At 44.6% G+C, this 20273-nt stretch overlaps 1 protein-coding gene across 1 annotated transcript in view; it reads left to right on the plus strand.

The window, feature by feature from the left end:
• Positions 1 to 20273, plus strand: part of CA10 (carbonic anhydrase 10) — a 463444-nt gene that overhangs the window by 425480 nt on the left and 17691 nt on the right. The window contains exons 5-6 of the mRNA XM_080924326.1: positions 15315 to 15410; positions 19937 to 20009. Coding sequence (XP_080780452.1) covers positions 15315 to 15410; positions 19937 to 20009 — 169 coding nt within the window. The remainder of the gene's footprint in view (positions 1 to 15314; positions 15411 to 19936; positions 20010 to 20273) is intronic.

The following is a 20273-nucleotide window of genomic DNA, read 5'->3' on the forward strand; positions in this document are numbered from 1 at the left end:
AGAAGCTATACAGTAATAAAAGCTCGGTAGCCCTGGCAGTAAGGAGGCCAGGGACCCAGCAGGCACTGCAGTAAAACCCACAGGACTTCATGACTAGTGGGATCAAAGGAAGAGTCTCCTTCAGTGTCTAAGTTCACAAGTACACATCTGGAATGGGGGTGCATTGTCAAAGGGGAGGAGGGTCGGTCAGAGTTCAGGTGGCAGAAAAAGAAGTTTGGCATGGCCTGGAGTAGGCTAAGGTTTGGTATATAGAACACCGTGGGTGTTTGGAAGTTGCCCAACCTTAGACACAGGGATCTGCCCCCAGTGGTCAGTGCAACCCCATGCGATTGCTTTGGACTAACCGGGGCATCAGGGGTCCTTAAGCAATGGCAGGGGAAAAGGAACACTAATGTGGCTCAGAGCTGGAACTAAGGTTCAAGTTGTTTGGTTCTGTTTTCATCCTTGTTCAATCCAATTATAGATCCAAGGACTGAAAAAGCAAAGAATGCCTCTTTCTGGTGTCTTTTGAATTCCACAGACCTTAAAGGTCACAACACTATCGGCCTCAGAAGGGGCCGAGAGAGGTGTGTGTTGTGTCTGAGCCAAGGAGAGCTCCAAGTCTCTGAGACATGCCTAAGGTTGCACCAGTATAACCTCAGACGTCATTCTCCTTCCCAGTCTCCCAGCCTACAAAGGGCTCTGGAAGTTCCCACCACCAAGCAACTAGACATTGGAGAATTCATTATAGGTATTGGGGAGAAGGGGGGGTCAGGGGTCCAGCCCAATAAAATTCTTTTCAGTTCAGCTCTTCTTGGCAGGGCGGGGAAGACAGCCCTGACATGGGCATCATACAGTGAGTAGCTCTTTCTCTTCCTGTTTGTCCTCAAGTTCTTTCAGTCCTTCCTTTCTGTGTGGCTAAAGAGGGCTCTAAACACAAGGAATCTAGATTTCTCTTTCTTTGGAGCTTCCAGCTAAAAGTTCAGCTCTGGAACAGTGCTCTCAGCTCAGATCTGGCTCTTTGACAAGAAAAACGAGAAAGTGAGACAAGGGGATGATGAAACTATTATAGGAAGCATTTGAGAAGCACACATTGCCCAGGGTGGTCTTGAACCCTTGAGCTCAAGGGAACATCCTGTTTCTGCCTCTCAAATGTCCCATATCAAAACATTTGAGATGTTAATTACCCTGACTGGGTCATTACACATTGTAAACACTATTCTATTATACATATATTAATATGTATATGCATAATACATTATACATATATCAATGTGCACAAATATCGTGTATCAATATTTTAACTGTTACGAACTAGCCTTTCATAGTATTCATTACATGGGTAAAATATGATAATGTTTATAAAATACGGATAATAAGATATAAAAGTCTGACGGGTAGTACAGAACTCAGTGTTAGCCGTCCCATCCCTTTGAATAGGGTAGCTGCCCCTCACCCAGTTTGTCACCAACTTGTAAAATGTGAGCTGAAACCACATGTAGCTAATGAACCTCACAGCTCTGCTGTGATCCCAAGTGCTCTCCGAATCAAGCCAGGGGGAGGGGTGGTGATGGTGGTGAGGGTGTATGTATGAGAAGGTTTTAAGGAATTTATTTGGAGAGAGGGGTACTAAGGAATGTGGGGCAAAGAGTAGCTTCAGATCCTTGAGTACCTGCTACACAGCTAATGAGTGCATGTTGGATGCTTTGTGTACATTAACTTGCATAATCCCTACAACTTGCTGTTTGAAAGGAAGATAAAAATAAACTCAGCAGAGCAACCCAGAAAGCCAGCCTGGGAGAGATGGCAATTTAGAAGGAGCTTTTGGTGAGCAGAGATCACTGGTAAAGACAAACTGCTCGGATGGAGCAACTAGGCTCGCACAGGGAGCACGGAGCCCCCTCCTGCCCAGGCCACAGGCTGTGTACATCAGAGATGAGGAGTGTGTGAGAGAAAAAGGTTGTGACGGAGCTTCGGAGACCTGGAGGAACGGCTCCGGGCATCCAGACGTGCAGATGGGAAGAAGATGGTATTATCTGGAAAACACAAGACGCTAGCTCCGGGCCAGCGCTTCAAGGCAGAGTTAGCGCACGTGCGGACACCCTGGACAGACAAAACTATCACTCACCCACTGGTGCTTGTACCAAGCCTCGGAAGGGTCCATGACGTCTGGGCAGTAAGTCCAGGCCAGGCCACACGGTGAGAGCCTGTCTCAAGAACAAAAAGAAGCTAAACATATCCCTTTGGCTCTTTGCTTAACAGGACCCGTGTCGGATGTTGCTGAGAAGCGAGCACAGTGGGTCGGTGGCTCTTCCCCCACAGCTGTTGTGAACCACAGCCTTCTGGTACAGGAGGTCTATCCCACAGCGGGGGTGTCTTTGGCCTCAAGTGTGTTGATAGTTGCAAATCTCAGAGCATATGCAGTAATAGGAGGAATATGCTGCTTAAGAGTTAAGCCCTTCGTTTCATGAATCAGGCCTACGATTTGTGTAAGAATGACTCTGTCACTCAAATGCCTTGTTGAACATCCCCCTGCCTCCGTTTCCTTCTCTGTAAATGAAGAGTAGTGATATGGTTCTCATACACGGGCTTTTGTGAAGACTAACTGAGATTGTTTATGGGATGTGACTGGCCCAGTTTTGACTCACTAATATTGTCTAGTGGTGGTGTTGCTGCTGCTACTGCTGCTGTAGATGATGATGATTGGGGTAATGATGGTGATGATGATGATGGTGATGATGATGGTGGTGGTGATGATGGTGATGATGGTGATGATGATGGTGGTGATGATGGTGGTGATGATGATGATGGTGTTGATGTTGATGGTGGTGATGATGGTGTTGATGATGGTGGTGGTGATGATGATGGTGATGATGATGGTGATGATGGTGATGATGATGATGGTGGTGGTGATGGTGATGATGATGGTGATGATGATGATGATGGTGGTGATGATAGTGATGGTGATGATGGTGGTGGTGATGGTGGTAATGATGATGGTGGTGATGATGATGATGGTGGTGATGATGATGATGATGGTGGTGATGATAGTGATGGTGATGATGGTGGTGGTGATGATGGTGCTCACTGTGGATTTGAAATCAATTCTTGGGGACTTGTGGTTACTATGGGCAGGAGAGAGCCAGAGAAATCCTTCTATCTGCAATGGAGCTCAGAGATCCTTAGATCTCTTCACCTGTGCCTAGAAAGGGCAAATGGCTTCTCGAAGTTCACCCATTTGGACTGCTGTCCCAGAAATTCAGGAAGAAAAGGGAATGTGGTCTAGAGTGACCCAGAGGTTCTCAGCAATCCATGGTAAATTGGAAGTACATAGTCATGCCCCTCCTCTAGCCTCAGGATCCACACCTGTGTCACCGGAAGGACAATGTCTGTCCACATGTCAGTTGTGAGAACTAAATGACACGACAGCTGGAGAATATTTGGGACCCCACTAGGACATGAAAAATCCTTAATACTTGGGAGCCATTATAATGTCCCTAAGTATAAAATAAGATGGGGGGATACAGTGTTGGGGGGCACATCAGATGAAAGGCTGACAGCAAGAAAAGTCTCGAGCTAGGAAGTGACTGTGCTTGGGAAGAGGAGACTTGGGTTCAAGTCTAGAATCTGTTTTTTAGCAGCTAAGTCAATATGGCTCTTTGTTTCTCTTGTTTGGTGGGTTTCAAAGCTGTCTGGCCCAGTTCCCAGCCGGGTTATCACGTGGATCTAAGGAGGAAAATTCTTTAGAAACCCCATAATTACAAGACCCTCAAGTATGAGCTGGTTTCTCCATCCAGTGCTTGAAACTGCTTAAGGCCAAGGCTGGTTCCCATGTTGACCACCATTTCCCAACACAGGGCTTGGTACAGAAAGGATGTTTCTTCTTTACTGCGGTTGAGAACCACACAGTGCCCTCCCACCTTGGGAATGCCCCTTACTGACTATAGGAAGGAGAGAGACCTTTGCTGCCAACTCTACCCATTCCCTGGCTGACCCTGTTCTGCTAGCAACAGCCCTCTCCTTGGAAAATGACAGTAGTCCAAGGCAGAGCCATGACATTTGAAGAAAGCCCCTGCTGAGTGCTTGGGTCTTAGTCACAGGACTAGGATGAAAAGACAACACATTGTGAGCTGCCCCCAGAGAGATTAGGCCCAGTGGTTTCCAAGTAACACCACAGAGCTGTTCCGTGCTTACAGACAGGCTTGGAAGGATGCTGAAGTCTTAATATAGACTGTCCACACGCCTCTTCCCAAATGCTGTCAGCAAAGTGCTATCTCCACTCCTCTCCCGGGGTGTACTCTGGGAGCCTGAGACAGGGGCACCATCTGGAGTTCCCTGAAGGATGGCGAAAATAATTTGGCTTTCTTGCCTTCTGTCTCCTCTCACCACTGTCAGCCCATACTCACCTCTTAGAGGCAAACAAAACAAAATTCACAGGAACTCACCATGTCCTGCAACGAACCGGCATCAATGATAATCAAAACAGTGGGCCAGCTGGAAGAACCTTCCCACCTAAGGCCATTTGGCTTAACTCCATGTGAAAATGCAGAGCACAGATGTGCATCCTGAGAGTTCTACGGTTCCTATAACTTACAGATATGGAAACTGACGGACTGTCCCTGCTGGACAGCACCACACACAACATTCACACACACAGACATATATATAATCACACATCCACACACCAACACACACTCACACATACACACACTCACACACATGCAAACACCATACCACATAGACACACTCATACATACACATAAACACAAAACATACACACACACATACACACTTATACCACGTACCACATACAAATACTCACAAACCACATACACACACTCACACACATACACACACTCAAAAGTACTCACACCACACACACTTGCTCACACACACACTGATGCCATGCACACATGTACACACACTCACACACTCATATCACATCACATACACACAAACCACACACACACACATATACACACACTCACAAACACACTCATACACACACACATTCCTGCATCTCACAAGAGTTTGAATTTTTGTGGGCATCATTTGGTATTGTCATTGTGATGGGACAACTGTAGACAGTTGTCAGGAGGGGTATACAATCAAAGGCCTTATACTACATGGGACAGTCACACATTGTCCACTGACTGGGATTATTTGCCCATAAGTACATTTGTCAGAACTCAAATCCCCTCCTTCTCCCACATGTCTCACCCTCATCTGTGTTTTGTCATTAACCCTGTTGTTCTCTAGCCTTTGGTCTTATTTCTGATGTTCTCACAGACCATGACTCATGTGGTCATCCCCAGTTTCTGGATTAGTGCTTTTCCATGTGACGAGGAGGGTTTTCTTGATAAATCTTGACATTTGTTTTCCAATAATTGGATGATCCACATCAGATTTCTTGGAACAAGCTAATCATTTCCCATTTGTTTTTTAGATGCTTGGTTGGGCAGCTTCCATAACCCCAAATCTGTGTTTCATTTTTATTAGGAAAAATATCACTAAATAAATTATAATTTGGGGCTGGAGACGCAGGTCACTTGATAGAGCAACCCGTCTTCATGTAGATAGCCCTAGATTTAATCCCCTACACCACTCAAAACAGCTGCTGGTCCATACCCACAACCCCAGCTCTTGGGAGGTAGAGGCAGAAGAATCAGTAGTTCAAGGCCATTCTCAGCTACAGAGTGAATTCAAGACCAGCCCAGACTACATGAGGCCCTACCTCAAAAACCAACACCAATGGGATCTCTTTGATTATTAAAATACTTTGGCAGATCAGAAAAGACTAAGAGACTGTGGTCCAAGGATGTGTTACAAAGATAGGGGATCTCTTCTTGGAGATGGAAGAGGAGGAATGAGATGAGGAACAAAGGGCAGACTGGAAGGTGGACTGGAAAAAGAGATTAAATCATGATAATAATAATTCCATTCAAATAAAAATAATAATAATAATACATTGGCAGATATTATTACTTTTAACTTGTCAAACACCATGACATGAGATGTACTTTTATATTTAGGTGATCTGACTCTGTGGTTTATGAACAAGCTTAGGAGGGGAAGGAAGGAAAGTTTGTCAGTAGTCAGCCATATGATATCTGAAAGCATTAGACACCATAGTGAGAAAAGAATACTCGAAGGCAGAGGGTCACTACTCACTGTCTGTTTTGGCTCGGTGATCTATATCAAAAGCAAACCTGATACCTCCTCACTGTCCCTTACCAATACACACACACACACACACACACACACACACACACACACACACGTCCATTGTTAACTTTCCTTTGCTCTTAAAGACAATATTATCATCAGGATGTTCAAGACTGAATGTGGACTGTCCCTGATTTTTCTCCTGAGTCACCCCACCCTAAGGACCCTCAACTTCTGGTCTCTGACACTGCCTTTCACTCTACTATGTATGGAGGGCAGCAGGAGGGCTTTGCATATGCACACCACTCCCTTCTGCTTTTCGGATTTTTCTTCTCTCAGCTCTTCATGCCCAGCACTTTGCTTGGCACACAGGAAGCACAAGGGAGTATGAATTGAGAGGGTGAAAGGCTTAGGTGGCAGTCTTCAGCACTGGAAGAGTCTGTTTGGTTTATGGTGGCCACTATCAAATGGAGAAATCAAAGAAAGGTCTTCACAAACTGGCAGTCAGGAGGACGGAGACTGTTCTTGACCTACACACATACATCACTGATCCGGGTACCTGCCCTACCCTCCTCTGTTGAGTCCAGTCCAATGCCACTGGGTCCCATGTGCTTCCTGAAACATTGATGCATGCAGCATAACTCCATTTACTCTAAGGGATGCTCAGCAGACAGCATCCTATACTTCCTCTGGTACCTGCTTACTTTTTCAAAGAATCATGAAACCTTGCTCCTAAAATCTCCACCTTTCCTATACAAAGACCTTAGCATCTTACAGGGTTTTGACTTACCAGCAGCACCCACTGACCAATAGCAGAGGCATAGCCAAGTACAGTGACACATGCCTATTGCTTCACTTACCCAGGAAGCTGAGGGAAGAGGTTCACTGAAGCCTGGGAGCTAAGACCAGGCTATGCAACATAATGACACACTGTCCCTGGGATGGCTTCACGGTGACTCGGGGTGTCACATTGCTGAAACGTTCAAAGCCACAGTAGCTTCAGCTGTTTGAGAGGTCCACAAACTACTCACAGTATCGTTATGCTAAAAGATCAAACCCCTAAGCCAGGTTCTTCCACCTTCTTCTCATCTGGATGCCCAGATGGTTCTGCTAATAGCTTCTTTCTGGAGTTGGCATAACAACAGTGAGTCTCCCAACACACATCCTTTCAGGACCCTGTCTCTCTTCTAGTCATGAAAGCCACAGAAGAGACTGTCTCTGGATGACAACCATCCCATTGCCATGGAAACAATTCCACCAGATCGGATGCTGATGTGTTATAGCTGTGACCAAAACCAAGTGGTCCCACTGAAATGCTCACAGCTCTTTTTTCTAACTCATTCAACCAATACACTAAACTCCATTGGTGGTTTTCTCCAATAATGATGGGCTCTAACTCCTGGTATGATTGCAATAATCATCTTTAATATATTATTACTTACTATCAGCTAATATTAATATAAGCTTTGGAATATGTAATTATAAGAGACAGTGGCCTTTCTGGCCCTCAAAAGTCTCCCAGAAACATACTTGGAAAGTTACCTAGCTCTTGACTTTTTGTGAGCAGTAGTAGGAAAATGATTCTTGACTTAATTCAAATGACCTATATAACATGGGACTCTGCTTTAATTAAAACAAAGTGAGCCTTCATTAATGCTGACTCCTTGAGCTCTGGAATATCTATCAATATCTATCTATCTGACATAAATGATCTGGACATGCCAATGGGATGGTTGTCATCCAAAGACAGTCTCTTCTGTGGTTTTCATGACCTAGAGAGAGGTGAGGTCCCGAGAGGATGTGTTGGTACAGCTGCTGTTTGTATAATATAAACTCCAGAAAGAAGGTAGTAGCAAAATTATCTTGGCAGCCAGATTGATAATAAGGTAAAATAAGATACAAAAAATGAATTATCTATTAATACTTCTCACCACACACACACACACACACACACACATACAGTCCAAACATGTCAATAGCCTGACATTTTTCTAAGTGACTTCGAAGTCTCCAAGTCCCTCATTTTCCTTGTCTGAGCCTCAGCAGCTAGGCATCTCTAATAAGAATCATCACACCACCCATTTAATGAGCGTGGATTCTGGGCCAGATGCTACATCTGAAGCACATTCTATCTCATCTGTAGGTCTGATCTCATTTGCATGTTGTAGGTATTTAATCAGCATAGGCATTCCTTGGGCGTTTGGGTTGCAATTACATTCTATACGGGAAGAAACTGAAGCTCAGAGTGACTAAATAACCAAGGATTTGAACCTAGGATGCTCAACTCTAGAACAATGAGCTGCCCTTCTCCGTGCCCAGTGCGAGGAGGAGTCTGGGGTCCTGTGACTATGGGGGCAAGGGACAGGAAGAAAACAATAGAACACAGAGAAAGAAATGGGAGAAAGAAGTTTCTAGCTGCAGGATGCCACTGAGGGGAACACATAGTCAAAACAGGGTTCAGAAAGCCCCTTCAGACCTTACCTTTTAATCCTAGTTGGTTCTGCTTCTAGGAGAAGCATGTGGAAGGAGGCATATGGTCCTCATTTTAGGAGGCCCATCCGGCATTGGCTTTCAGTGGCTTCACTATAGAGAGGCGGAAAGGACACTGACGCTTTGGGGATAGAGCTGTAGAAAAAGTTTGGATTCCGAAAGCAGCTGTTTTAGACTATGTCATGGGATTGGCACCAGGGGAACATTTCAGTTCTTCCATAGTATCACCTCATCTCTTGCGACTGTTCGTGTACAGCCTGCCTGAACTCCAAAAGAGGACACTGTAAATTGTCTTGTTTCATTCTTGCAATAACACTCAGAGGCATTCTCGATGATCTAAGAAAGTAATGATGGCACAAAGGGGCCAAATATCTCACCTTATGTTACCCAGACAGATGAAGCCAAGCACCAAATTTTTCCACACTGCCCTGCACCCAAGGGTCACACCCTGTATTTGTTCAAACCGCAGAACAACTCACTGCAAAACATCATGCCTTTAAAATTCAAGTAGTATTTTTCTTGGGGGAGAGATGTAATATCCCCTCACTTCCAGTGTTTTACATCTAGGGTCTCTAGTCAATGAAATGACGAAGGCTTCGTTTCATCTGCAGCTTTAATTGCATCCCGTGCCTTAGGATGCAGGAAACCATCATCACCAGGCAGAGCAGTGATAATTGCCAAAGCTTGGGGTGAGAATGTGGCGGTTGGTAAATATCAAGCGGTGCTCTCCTCTCCAGACTGTGTGCTCTTACACATGAAGGCAAACTTGCTAATGACTTCTATAAATAAGTTCTCGCTTATAACGGTTGTTCCAGCGAAAGATGCTGAAATGTAATCTACCCTCCACGTATCAAACACCTTCCTTTACTCTGGTCTGTTTTATGGGAGAGTGAGGTGGACAGGAAATGCTGTCACTGACTGTGTGACCTCTCTGAGCCTCCCTTTTCTATCCTTTGTCTATTTCAGGAACAAACAGATACAGGGTATGAGCTCCTTGGGGATATGGAGCTGTGGATCCCATCTCTGCATTCCTGGGGACCAGCCCTGGGTGGGCACCTGGGACCTAGGTACCAACAGAAATAGACTCATTCGGGTTGCTGGTGCTTTGGAAAGGTTAAAGGGCTCTAGAAATAGAAGCATGGCTGCTCTATGAGGGGGAGGGGCAGACTCATGCCCACTTTCTCCCAGCCTGTATCCTCGTCCCAGCTGTATCTGCTTACCGGAAAGTGAATGCTATGGAAGTTCTTTGCCCAGCTCTCAACTTAAGCCGTGGTGGGTAAGCTATAGCCACAAACCAAGTCCAGCCCAAGGTGTGCTGTTGCAGATTAACGCTAGCCACACTCATCCGTTTCTATTTTTTTCCCCTTTGACTGCTTTAATACTGGGAAAACAGAGTTGAGTTACTGGGATGAAAGCGCTGCAGGCCCCTGGGTTGCCCAGAGGTTCAGGAATGAAGCTGGGCTTTGACATCTGCATAGTCCTATATGATGCAAAAGGTCTTCATCCCCTTTTGGGATCCCTCTAGAATTTCAACTGCGTCCTACCAGTTCAGCCAAGCAGCCCTCTCTCCTTGTTTCTCATGACATCACGATCGGATCTCAGCCTGTATCGCTGCCTCTATCCGTTGCTACTGCAGACATACTGAGGATTGGACATGTCCGACCCAGACGAAACGTAGGCTCTAGTGAGTGAGGTGAAGAGCTGATAATTCTCACAATAAATATGGAAACAACTGTGATGTGTGTGACAAGACTTTGAGAATAACTTCTCGGGGATCCCTCTCAATGGATGACCCTTGAGTTGAGGGCTAAAGAGATCACAAACAAAAGTCAGATAAAAAGGGAAGGGAAATATACAGTATACAGAAAGACAAGAATGTGCTGTAGAGAAGAAAGAAGAACAAGGTTTGAGGGAGACTGAAAGAAAGCTGGTAATGCATTGTAACCATTGAGACATTTAGAAAAGTCAGGCTCCACATAAAGACTGGGCTCAGAATCAGGGCTTTATCTTATAGACAGTAAAAGCCACACAAAGGTTATTGTGGTGCCCTGTCATGCTGAATGGCATCACATGGCAACTCTGGTTTAGTAAGGGACAGAGTATAGGTAAACTATAGCATCTGCACAAGGCCTGAGAGTTGTGTGGTCACTTTCCCAAGACATGAGGGCCAAGTGAAAGGCACCTGTCACGTACTGGTGAATCATACTCCTGGAAAGGGAAAAGTATGCTTCCTACCAGAGGCTGCTCCCAGCTGGATTAATGACAGGGACATCTTCTGTGGACTCAGAAGCAAAGACAAACACTTGGGAATTAGCTCAGAAGCTGAATTTCTGTATGAATCCTTAAGGAAGTTTTGACTTTGGTCCTTAGAAAATTCTGGAATGTGAATGTGATTCTGTATCTGATTGCAAGAGTGTCGGTCTAAGACCAGAAATGCCTGAAAACCATGGGCATGAGACCCCATCATTACCTTTCTCTGTGAGACTCCCCATGGTCTTCTGCTATCCCATCCAACTTCTCCTTTACCACACTTCTGATAAATGGAGTATAAGTTTCCATAATAATAATGGACATAGCAAGACATAGATCCTCTCTCATCCTAAGCTTCCTCGTGTTTAAAAGAAATGAGCTGATCTTGGTTTTCTTTAAGGCTTTTTCCAGGACTCAGACTATGTGAAGTAGAATAATTCATTCAGCAAGCACTGGCTAACCTTCCACCCTGGTCCAGATTCCATGACAAACATTAAGAACAAGAGGATGAACAGTATCCATCATATGAGATGCTTACTTAAAGAAACAGATACGAAGCCAATAGTTTTGAAGTAACATGGTATTTGGGTCTGAACTCTAAAATAACTGAGCACAGTTACCAATCAACACTTCCTTGACCAAGTGGCAGACTAGAATTCTGGTGTTTCCAGGAGCAGATAATGACATTAAGTCATTGAGTTTTGGGAAAGTAAATAAGATGGCATTACAGATGACACATCTCCATGCTTATGTCCTATTTATAAATGTTGTACTTATAAATCTCAGCTTGAGGTGATTCTCTGAAGAAGGATCTCCAGACACATTCTCCAAGCACTTTACTGTAGATGATTAGTGTTCAAAAATTTTAATGATTTTCATCAATAAATGATGATGGTGGTGATAATGATGGTGAATACCTCTGACAGGAATGTCCAGCCCATACATGTCTGTACCAGGTATCCATGGTCTGCATCTATACTGATCACTCAGGGATTTAATGATCTCAAATGCTAAAGTCTGAAGGCCCAGGAACCAGAAGCTGTGATTTCCAAGGGCAGATAAAGTTGGGTGTTCCAACCTAAGAAAATCAAATCTGCCCTATCTCTATCTCTTTATTCTCAGTGGGTAGATACAAACCCATATTTGAAAGGGTAGATATATCCTACTCAAAGTACTAATGTAAATGCTGACCTGCCTTGCCCAGAAACATCTCCACAGACACACCCAGAAGCATTACTAGTTATTTGAATGCCCCCTATCCCAATCAGGTTGACACATAAAATCAATCATTGCCAGCGAACTTACCATAAATACATACATACATGCATATATACATGCATATATACATGCATACATACATACATGCATACATACACTAAATCCTGAGTAAGAATACCATGAGAACAGAGAAGGGCTTGACAGTCAGTGTCATTGGTGTCCTAGAGAAGGTAGGATAATGGATGACCATGATGTAAAGAAAAAGAAGGCAATACCTTCTCTCTCTCTACCATGCTCCTCTTGGTGACCAAAGAGATGCTTCACAATGTACTTGAGTCTGCTTACTTTCTTAACACCAGTGAGTTAGTCCTGTGTGAGATGGCCCCACCTGAGCGGATTTTATCCACCCCTAACCATCTGCAATACTTGCCACTGTCTCAGGCTCTTTGTATTCTGTGATCTCTGTGACTGAAGTGTCTCCTTCTGATCTCCCCAGGCCTTGTTCCCCTCCATCATCAGATCTCAGCTCGAATATTATCTCTGCAAAGAGCCTTTCACTAGCTGTGGTAATAGATGTTGGCCCTCCCCCCGCCTTGGTCCTCTACACACCTCATTCTTCCCACTGCTGCCTTTTCCTTCGTAAGTTAACATTTTGATCATAGGTTTGATCAGAGCACTGCACAGGCAAATGATCCTCCAGCCCTGGCCAGTGGTTGCCTTTTGGATGGCAGAGCAGCTGCAGTGTAACCACCTGTCCCCACTGGCAAAACGAATAAGAAGTTAAGAAGCAAATGATGAATGTCAGGAGCAGAACATCGTGGACTCAGGATGTTCAGATTTCTGGTACCCACTGAGTGGGCATGGCTGCATTATGGATACCCATTGATGTTCCGATGGTTTGCAACCACACTGGACCTCTAGCTGGAGAGCTTTTAAGGACTATGGCACCTGGTTCCTCCCCCCAAACTGTCAGAACTGAAGTGGGGCAAGAACACACGGGAGAGTTTCAAATAGCCAGGTGATCTGGATGCCTAGCAACACCTACATACTGCTGCAAAAAAAAAAAAAAAAAAAAAAAAAAAAAAAGTAGCTTGTTCTCAAAATTCAAAGGCCTAACTTTGAAAACTTACTCCTCCCCCTTCTTAATGCAACATTGGATACTGACAATAACGAATGTTGTCATTCAGCGTCACAAATCACTTCCCAGGCATTACCTTGTTAGAGTCTCAAACCAGCCAGGGCAAAGCACTAACACCAGTACAGAGAGGTCTGTGGTGCTTTCGCTGTGGCATTGTTGTAAGAGGTAAAACTATGGAAAGGCATGAAAGTTTGGATGAGTGATGAATTTTTCGTGCAGGGAAGGGGCTATCGCTAAGAGGACTTGGGTAGATTTACATGTGTGGACTTGAATGAGAGGCAGTATGAAATAAACTTTAGAATCACACTGTAAATGATCCCACTTTATTGTTTCTGTTGGCATTGCTGTTGCTGTTTCTGAGAGATGTCTTGGGTGTCCCAAGTTGGCCTCAGTCTTACAAAGGAGCTGAGGATGACCTTGAACCCTGATCCTCCTGTCTCCGCCTCCTCCCAAGTGCTGAGATTTCAGGGGTCCACTACCAAGCTCAGTTTATATGGGGCTGGATCTTGAACCCAGAGCAAGCAAGGGCTTTCCCAACTGAGCTGTGTGTGCCAATCCCTCTATGCTTTCTTTTAAGGTTACTTGCATGTGTGCAGCTATGTGCTTTCTAAGCAAAGAAAGCCGTCTGGAAGGGTTTACACTGAATTGCTGATTTTCCTATTATGTGAGCTAGGATTAGATGGAGAATGTTAGTCACATCTACATTTTAAAATGTTACCAGAAGCATACTTGCATATTCTTGTAAAAATATTTTTAAACAATACATATGAGGTACATCTTAAAAGGAATAATCACACTAATATTTTTATGGTAAGTGAATAGGTTCTCGGTGAAATGGTAAAAATTTGATCATGTGTATAAAAGTCTGTAGTGTGTTCATTTAGGCATATAGGCATGCCATGTACCACAATGGGAGTTTTAAAGAATGAGGGTATGGAGGGAAACCAATTTCACTACAACCTAAGTCCAGGACTCCTCCTGTATCATGACCCCCTCCCCCTGCAGTCCAGTATTTACTGCACCAGTCTGAACAGGCAGTCACCGGTTTTGATTAGAGAATGAGGAAACAAAATTTTGCAAAACCCAGTGAACCAGATGAGCAGGCTGGCACAACATGAGACAGAACCATCCACTCTCCCATCGGCAGAGCCAAGCATCCTACATACTGCCAATTTCTTCCCAGAGCCGCGGGGCTGGCTCAGGGTCTAACAGTTCCTTGCTCACCCAAGGCTACCGGGAAGATTCACTCACTGCCCGTGGTAGCTGTCGGCGCTGCTGGGAGATGTCCACAGCTGAAGGGCTGCTCCATTTCCTAATGAGGAAAAGTCTCTTTAGGGGAAGCATCCTGGGAGGGAGGAGCAGCCACATGGGTACTAATCTTATTAAAAGCATCCTTGTTACTACAACATGTTTGCAAATATGTATAGGTGTGTTCATATCTGTGTATATGCATACATTTGTACACACATACATTCTATTTACACCTCCCTCTGAAATTTCAACAGCTAAAAGCACATCCTTCTGATTGGAGGAACTGGAGAGGTCAGGGACACCACAAGAACGTGGCCCACAGAATCAACTGACCAAGACTCATGGGGGTTCCCAGAGATCAGGGAGCCTGTCAGGATCTGACCTAGGTCCTCTCCATACATGTTATGGCTGAACAGCTTGGTGTTCTGGGAATCCTAACAATGGGAACAGGGGCTGTTCCTAACTTTTGCCTGCTTAGGGGACCCTTTTCCTCCTACTGGGTAACCTTGTCCAGCCTTGTTGTGATGGTGTGTGCCTGCTCTTGTAGCGTGCTATGCCATGTTTGGCTGATGTCCCTGGGAGGCCTGCACTGATCTGAAGAAAGGCAGAGGAGGGATGGATCGACAGGAAGTAGGGGAGAGAGACTTGAAGGACGGGAGAGGGGATACTGCAGTTGGGATGTAATATATGAGAGAAGAATAAGAAAAAGCCCTACTAGTCTTTTAATATGTTTACAGTTCACCCTGGTGTTGGAGGGTGTGCTGCACCTGGTGCCTGTTAATGTGGGATTCTTGTTCTTACTCTTTATTTCCCTTCCTGCCAGGTGCAACTCATCCACTACAACCACGAGCTATACACAAATGTCACAGAAGCTGCGAAGAGCCCGAACGGATTGGTGGTAGTTTCTATATTTATAAAAGTAAGTCTCGCATTTCTTTACTCTTCTTGCCCCTCCCCCGTACCAACCAGAGCATCACTCTACAGTCTCTGGTGGCGTTTTAGAAAGTTAAAGAAGTCATGTCAATTCGTGTCCATGCCAAGATAACTTTGGGGGTCTCAGGACTTTTATAACCATGAGATTCATAAAAGATTCGGGGCTCTGAAAACACACTGCAGATGTGAGAGCTCCCATCTCTGAGCTTTGGGGCCTGAAGGTTTGGGCAGCCCCCATCCTAGAGAGAAAGCAACTACTATTTTCAGGGACAGGTTTCAGGCCCCACTGACTGCAGAGGAACAAAAGTGCAGAGGCAGGAGAAGAGCTAGATAGCTGATACCCTCTAGGACGGAAGGACTGTCCATCACTTGCTGACACTCGGAGAACAAGAAGAGTGGGCTGATTCTCCTGGTGGACCCTGCACGATAAACCTCCAGGCTTCCCTGCAACAGCTCTAAAGTGCATCTTTCTTACCCACTCAAAGGCTGATTCATAATCCTGGCAGTTAAAATTAAGACAGAAGCCTTAAGTTTTTAGCCTGACTGTATGATTTTCAGCCATGCTCCACAGATATCCAGTAGGCAAGAACCATATGAAATGTCCAAGTGAAAAAAAATTCTAATATGGTCCTTTAATTACCTTTAATGTTTGGGCATATGTAAAATGGTGCAGATATATGCATTTTAATGAAAAAGTAAGTTTTCCTTTCTAAGTGTTAAAAAAAGTTTTTCTTACAACTTTATTTAAAAAACAGAGATATATGTACAGATTTTTAAAGGCATTTTGGCATAAAACTATATGAATATATTTTTGTCAGTACTTGATTTTTTTAAAGGTTTGATAGTATGCATTGAAATTTTACTAGTTACCATAAGCATAAAGTACATGTAAAACAAAATGTAACATGAAAATAGTCAAAGTTTTCTTGGTGTGTATAGATTAAACATAATGATTTTTAAATACCAAAAATTGCTACAAGGCTATCTTCTTAGCTCTTGAGTTATTAATGATTTAAGGTCTAGATGTACCCCACTCTGAGTGGGTGCTATACACTTACTGTTTTTTTCTAAGAAGGGCTGAGGTTTTTACTTTTTGGTCTTTCTTTTTTTTGAGCTTCATATGGTCTGTGAGTTGTTTTTTGGGGTATCCAGATTTTTCTGGGGCTAGTATCCAATTATCAGTGACTGCATATCATGTCTGTTCTTTTGTGACTGGGTTATCTCACTCTGATAGAGGTCTAATATCCAGTATATACAAAAAAATTTTTAAGTAGAAACTATGTTAGCTACAAAGGCTAATATGCAACACTATACTGGCTGCTGGAGAAGTTTCTGTACAACTCATTAAAGAAAATTAGACCAATCAAAACTTGGAATGTGATGAAGAATTTTAGTAGAAATTTAGCATTCACCACCAAGGAATTTTAACAGATCCCTTGGAATAATGGGAGTCTCTGGTGACCCCTTAGCCTACACAAACCCCATCTCCCACTCCACCCTACCTTCACCAAAGTAGACTCTGCAACAGGTATTGGACATCTTCCCAGCCACCATGCCTCCTGCTAACTTCTGAACCTTCATCTGAGCCAAGCCAAATAAATTCATGGTGCTTGTAATAGCCCAGCCAAGAAAGACACCCCAAGTCTTGCCTGGTTTTGGTGCTTATTAGTGTGTTCTCGTTGTGTGCCTACTCAACACGGCTGAAAAAGGAACTGAGGATGAGAAGAGAGAAGATCCCACTTAAACAACCACACCCCCCCAGCCATGTCCCACTGGTACCCACAAGCCTGGAGCAAGTTCTTACTCCGGTCCCAGTTATGATACATCCAACACACCCATACAATCAGTCTGGCCCACGTGCACTGTGAAACCTGGGGTATGTTGCATATTGTCATGTGACCAGGAGTCTCCTCTTCCTGTGGCTTTCCCCATGCCAAGCCTTCCATGGGCGATATCCAGAGGCCAACCTGCCTTTCCCAGTGCCTCTTGTCCCTTGAAGAGCATCTCAGCGTCAGTCCCCGGCTTTGCCTCCCTTTGTTAGTTTCGAGTCGGTGAATGCTATCCTGGAAATTCAAGCACGTAAGAGCTGACAGTGACTGATGAAGTGACCGGCAGCCAACTTCCTCCACTGTGAACTGCCGGTGTTCCACGGGCTCACGCAGAAGTATGCACTACTCCGAGATCCCAGCCGACAGTCAAGCTCAAGATCTGGGTTGCTCTCCTGCAGTTTGTTAAAAGGAACCTATACTGAAGCCTCAGGCCAATAAATGACAGGAGTCATCTGAATCGTCTCAGGCCAGTTTGGACCCTGGAGAGTTTCCCATTCTTTCCTTGAGCAAATATGGAGCTTTCTAGCTCAGCCTCATATTATGCCTCTTGTCCTTCCACAAAATCAGCTCCCAGATTTCCAGCTCCAGAGTAAGCTCTGACTGACTTGTCCTTAATTCGTCCCCAAACTCCAAGTAAGCAAGGGACAGAGGCCCACCATCTGCTAGACACCGGTACCCAGAAAGCAGGTGAACTAAATCCTTAGTCTCTAAGGGTGTGCAGCCTCTGATACCCACCAGTCCCTCTTCCAACACCCTCTGCCTTCCACTCCCAGCTCCCCGTAGCTGAAGTTCTCACATGTGAGTGGTTCTCCTGAGAAAATGTCACCCTGACCACATGCTGAACCAAAGATGCATAAGGGTTTGGGGGTAAAAGGAGATGGCTCAGCAGTTAAGGGAACTTGTTAACAAGCCCGAAGATCTGAGTTCAGTTCCACGGACTTGGGTGAAGAGAACTGAGTCCCACAAATTGGCCTCTGAGCACTACACATTCTTCAAGGCACACAGGAATGCATGCATGTGCGCGCGCGCACACACACACACACACACACACACACACACACACCCTTGACCTCGGGGAGCTGAAATTGGCTGTAATTGCTGGCTGGTCTCACACACCATTAACTTCCCACTTACTCTCACTTATATCAAGTATATGTTCTATCCTCTCCCCCACATGGCCAGCACACTTGTGCCCACAAATCATCTGTGCACACTTTGGAAATATTTCAGTAATTTCTAATCAGCTCCCAATGGGGGCTGGTCTCAGACACCTTCATAGCCCTCCCACCATGAAGAATACAAAACAAACAGAAGGCTCCAAGTGCTCTCCTTTGAACGATCAAGAGTATGTCGAAACAGAAGCTGAATTTGGCATGCATGTTTCCAGGGAGCAGAAGTGCTGGACTTGGGACTTTTACTTTTATCAGAGCTGGGGTTTTACCTCCACTGAGAACTCTCATTCCCCAGCACCTGTCAGTTGTGTGTCTAACCACAACACACCCAGGAAACCCTGTAAAAAGAAAGACAGCTGGAAGCAAAATAAACAGTCTGTGCTTTCTAAACTTACCTGTTGCTTATCTAATAGCAATCTTCGTCTGCTGTGACTTTTCCCCCCATCCCTCGGAATAAATCAGATCTAAAAGGTTGATGTGTCATAGCATCTGATTAGCAGCCGAGATGTAAATTCCAGAGCCTCGATGAGCAAGGTAGGAGAGAAATCATACAGTGAACAGTGGTCCTGAGAAAACACTGAGTCAAGGGGGCATTGTCAAGGAAACCCCACAGCTGCACGAGGCTGCCTCGGGGTCTTATAAAGGGTGAATCTCTGATCCTAATTTGTTTGTCACTCAGCTGAATGTCACTCAGAAGAACCTGGACATGGAAGAGCATAAGTACAAAAATGGGGCTTCACCTCTAGTACAATGTTAGCCCATTGTAGGTACCTGATAAATATGTCCAGGATAGATGGGTAGGTGGGTGGGTGGGTGGAAGGAGGATTGGATGCTGTGGTTTATAATATTCATATGCTAATGAGCAGTGGAATGACAAGGTTCTTTTTCCTCCCTCTTCTGGTACCCTATCCTAGATACTCTTTCTACTTAGACACATGCCCCTCTCCTGGCATTTCATTTCATATTTCCTGCTCAAAACCCTTTGATGGCTCCCCATTCCCGAGGGATAAAGATTAAAAATATCCTAGCTTGACCTTCAAAGCCTAACATGGACTAGCTTCCCATCCTGCCTTTCCCAAAGCCTTCAATTCCACTAGATATTTGCAAGAACATCTGCCTCTCCTAAACAGGTCCTCAGCATGGATGCTTTTTCTGGCCTCCTTGCCTTTCCCTTTTCTACACTCTTGCATTAAAATACTTCAGCTTCCACCCATCCATCCCAACGAACCCAGACCTTAGCTCCCCTGACTCCCTAGACAGAGGCTGGACTCTCTGTAACAACTCTATCAGAGAATCCCTTAATCTGCACGAGGACAGTATGTTTGCCTACCTCTCTTCCTTCTCAAGAGGAGGTGTCCATATAGAGTAGAGTTGTATTTCTGATCTCTGAATTTCCAGCCATCATAGATTTGGACCCATGGCAATCCATCAATATGAAGGAATGAAGGAATGTATAATGTTTGCCCTGGGAGAGTGACACCCAGTCATTAACACTTTCTCTTCTCTTATAGGTTTCTGACTCATCAAACCCATTTCTTAATCGAATGCTCAACAGAGATACTATCACAAGAATAACATATAAAAGTAAGTTTGGTTCAATTTCTTTTACAGCATGTATTCTACAAAGGTTAGTCCTGTCAAAAGGCAAGAAGCCAGAACTGATGAGTTCCGTGGGCCCTTTCTGCTTCATGATCCTTTAATTCTGTAGAAAGTCACTCTGGAGAGTCAGGGCTGGCTGAGAAGCAGCCCATTTTAAGCACGAGTCCCCAGAGTGTCTTTGTCATCCATGCCTGTCTAAGGCAATAATGATTATGATGATGTGGTCATCCTTAGCCTGTGAATTGGTAA

Source organism: Micromys minutus (genome assembly GCF_963924665.1).
Source record: "Micromys minutus genome assembly, chromosome: 10".
NCBI lineage: Eukaryota > Metazoa > Chordata > Mammalia > Rodentia > Muridae > Micromys > Micromys minutus.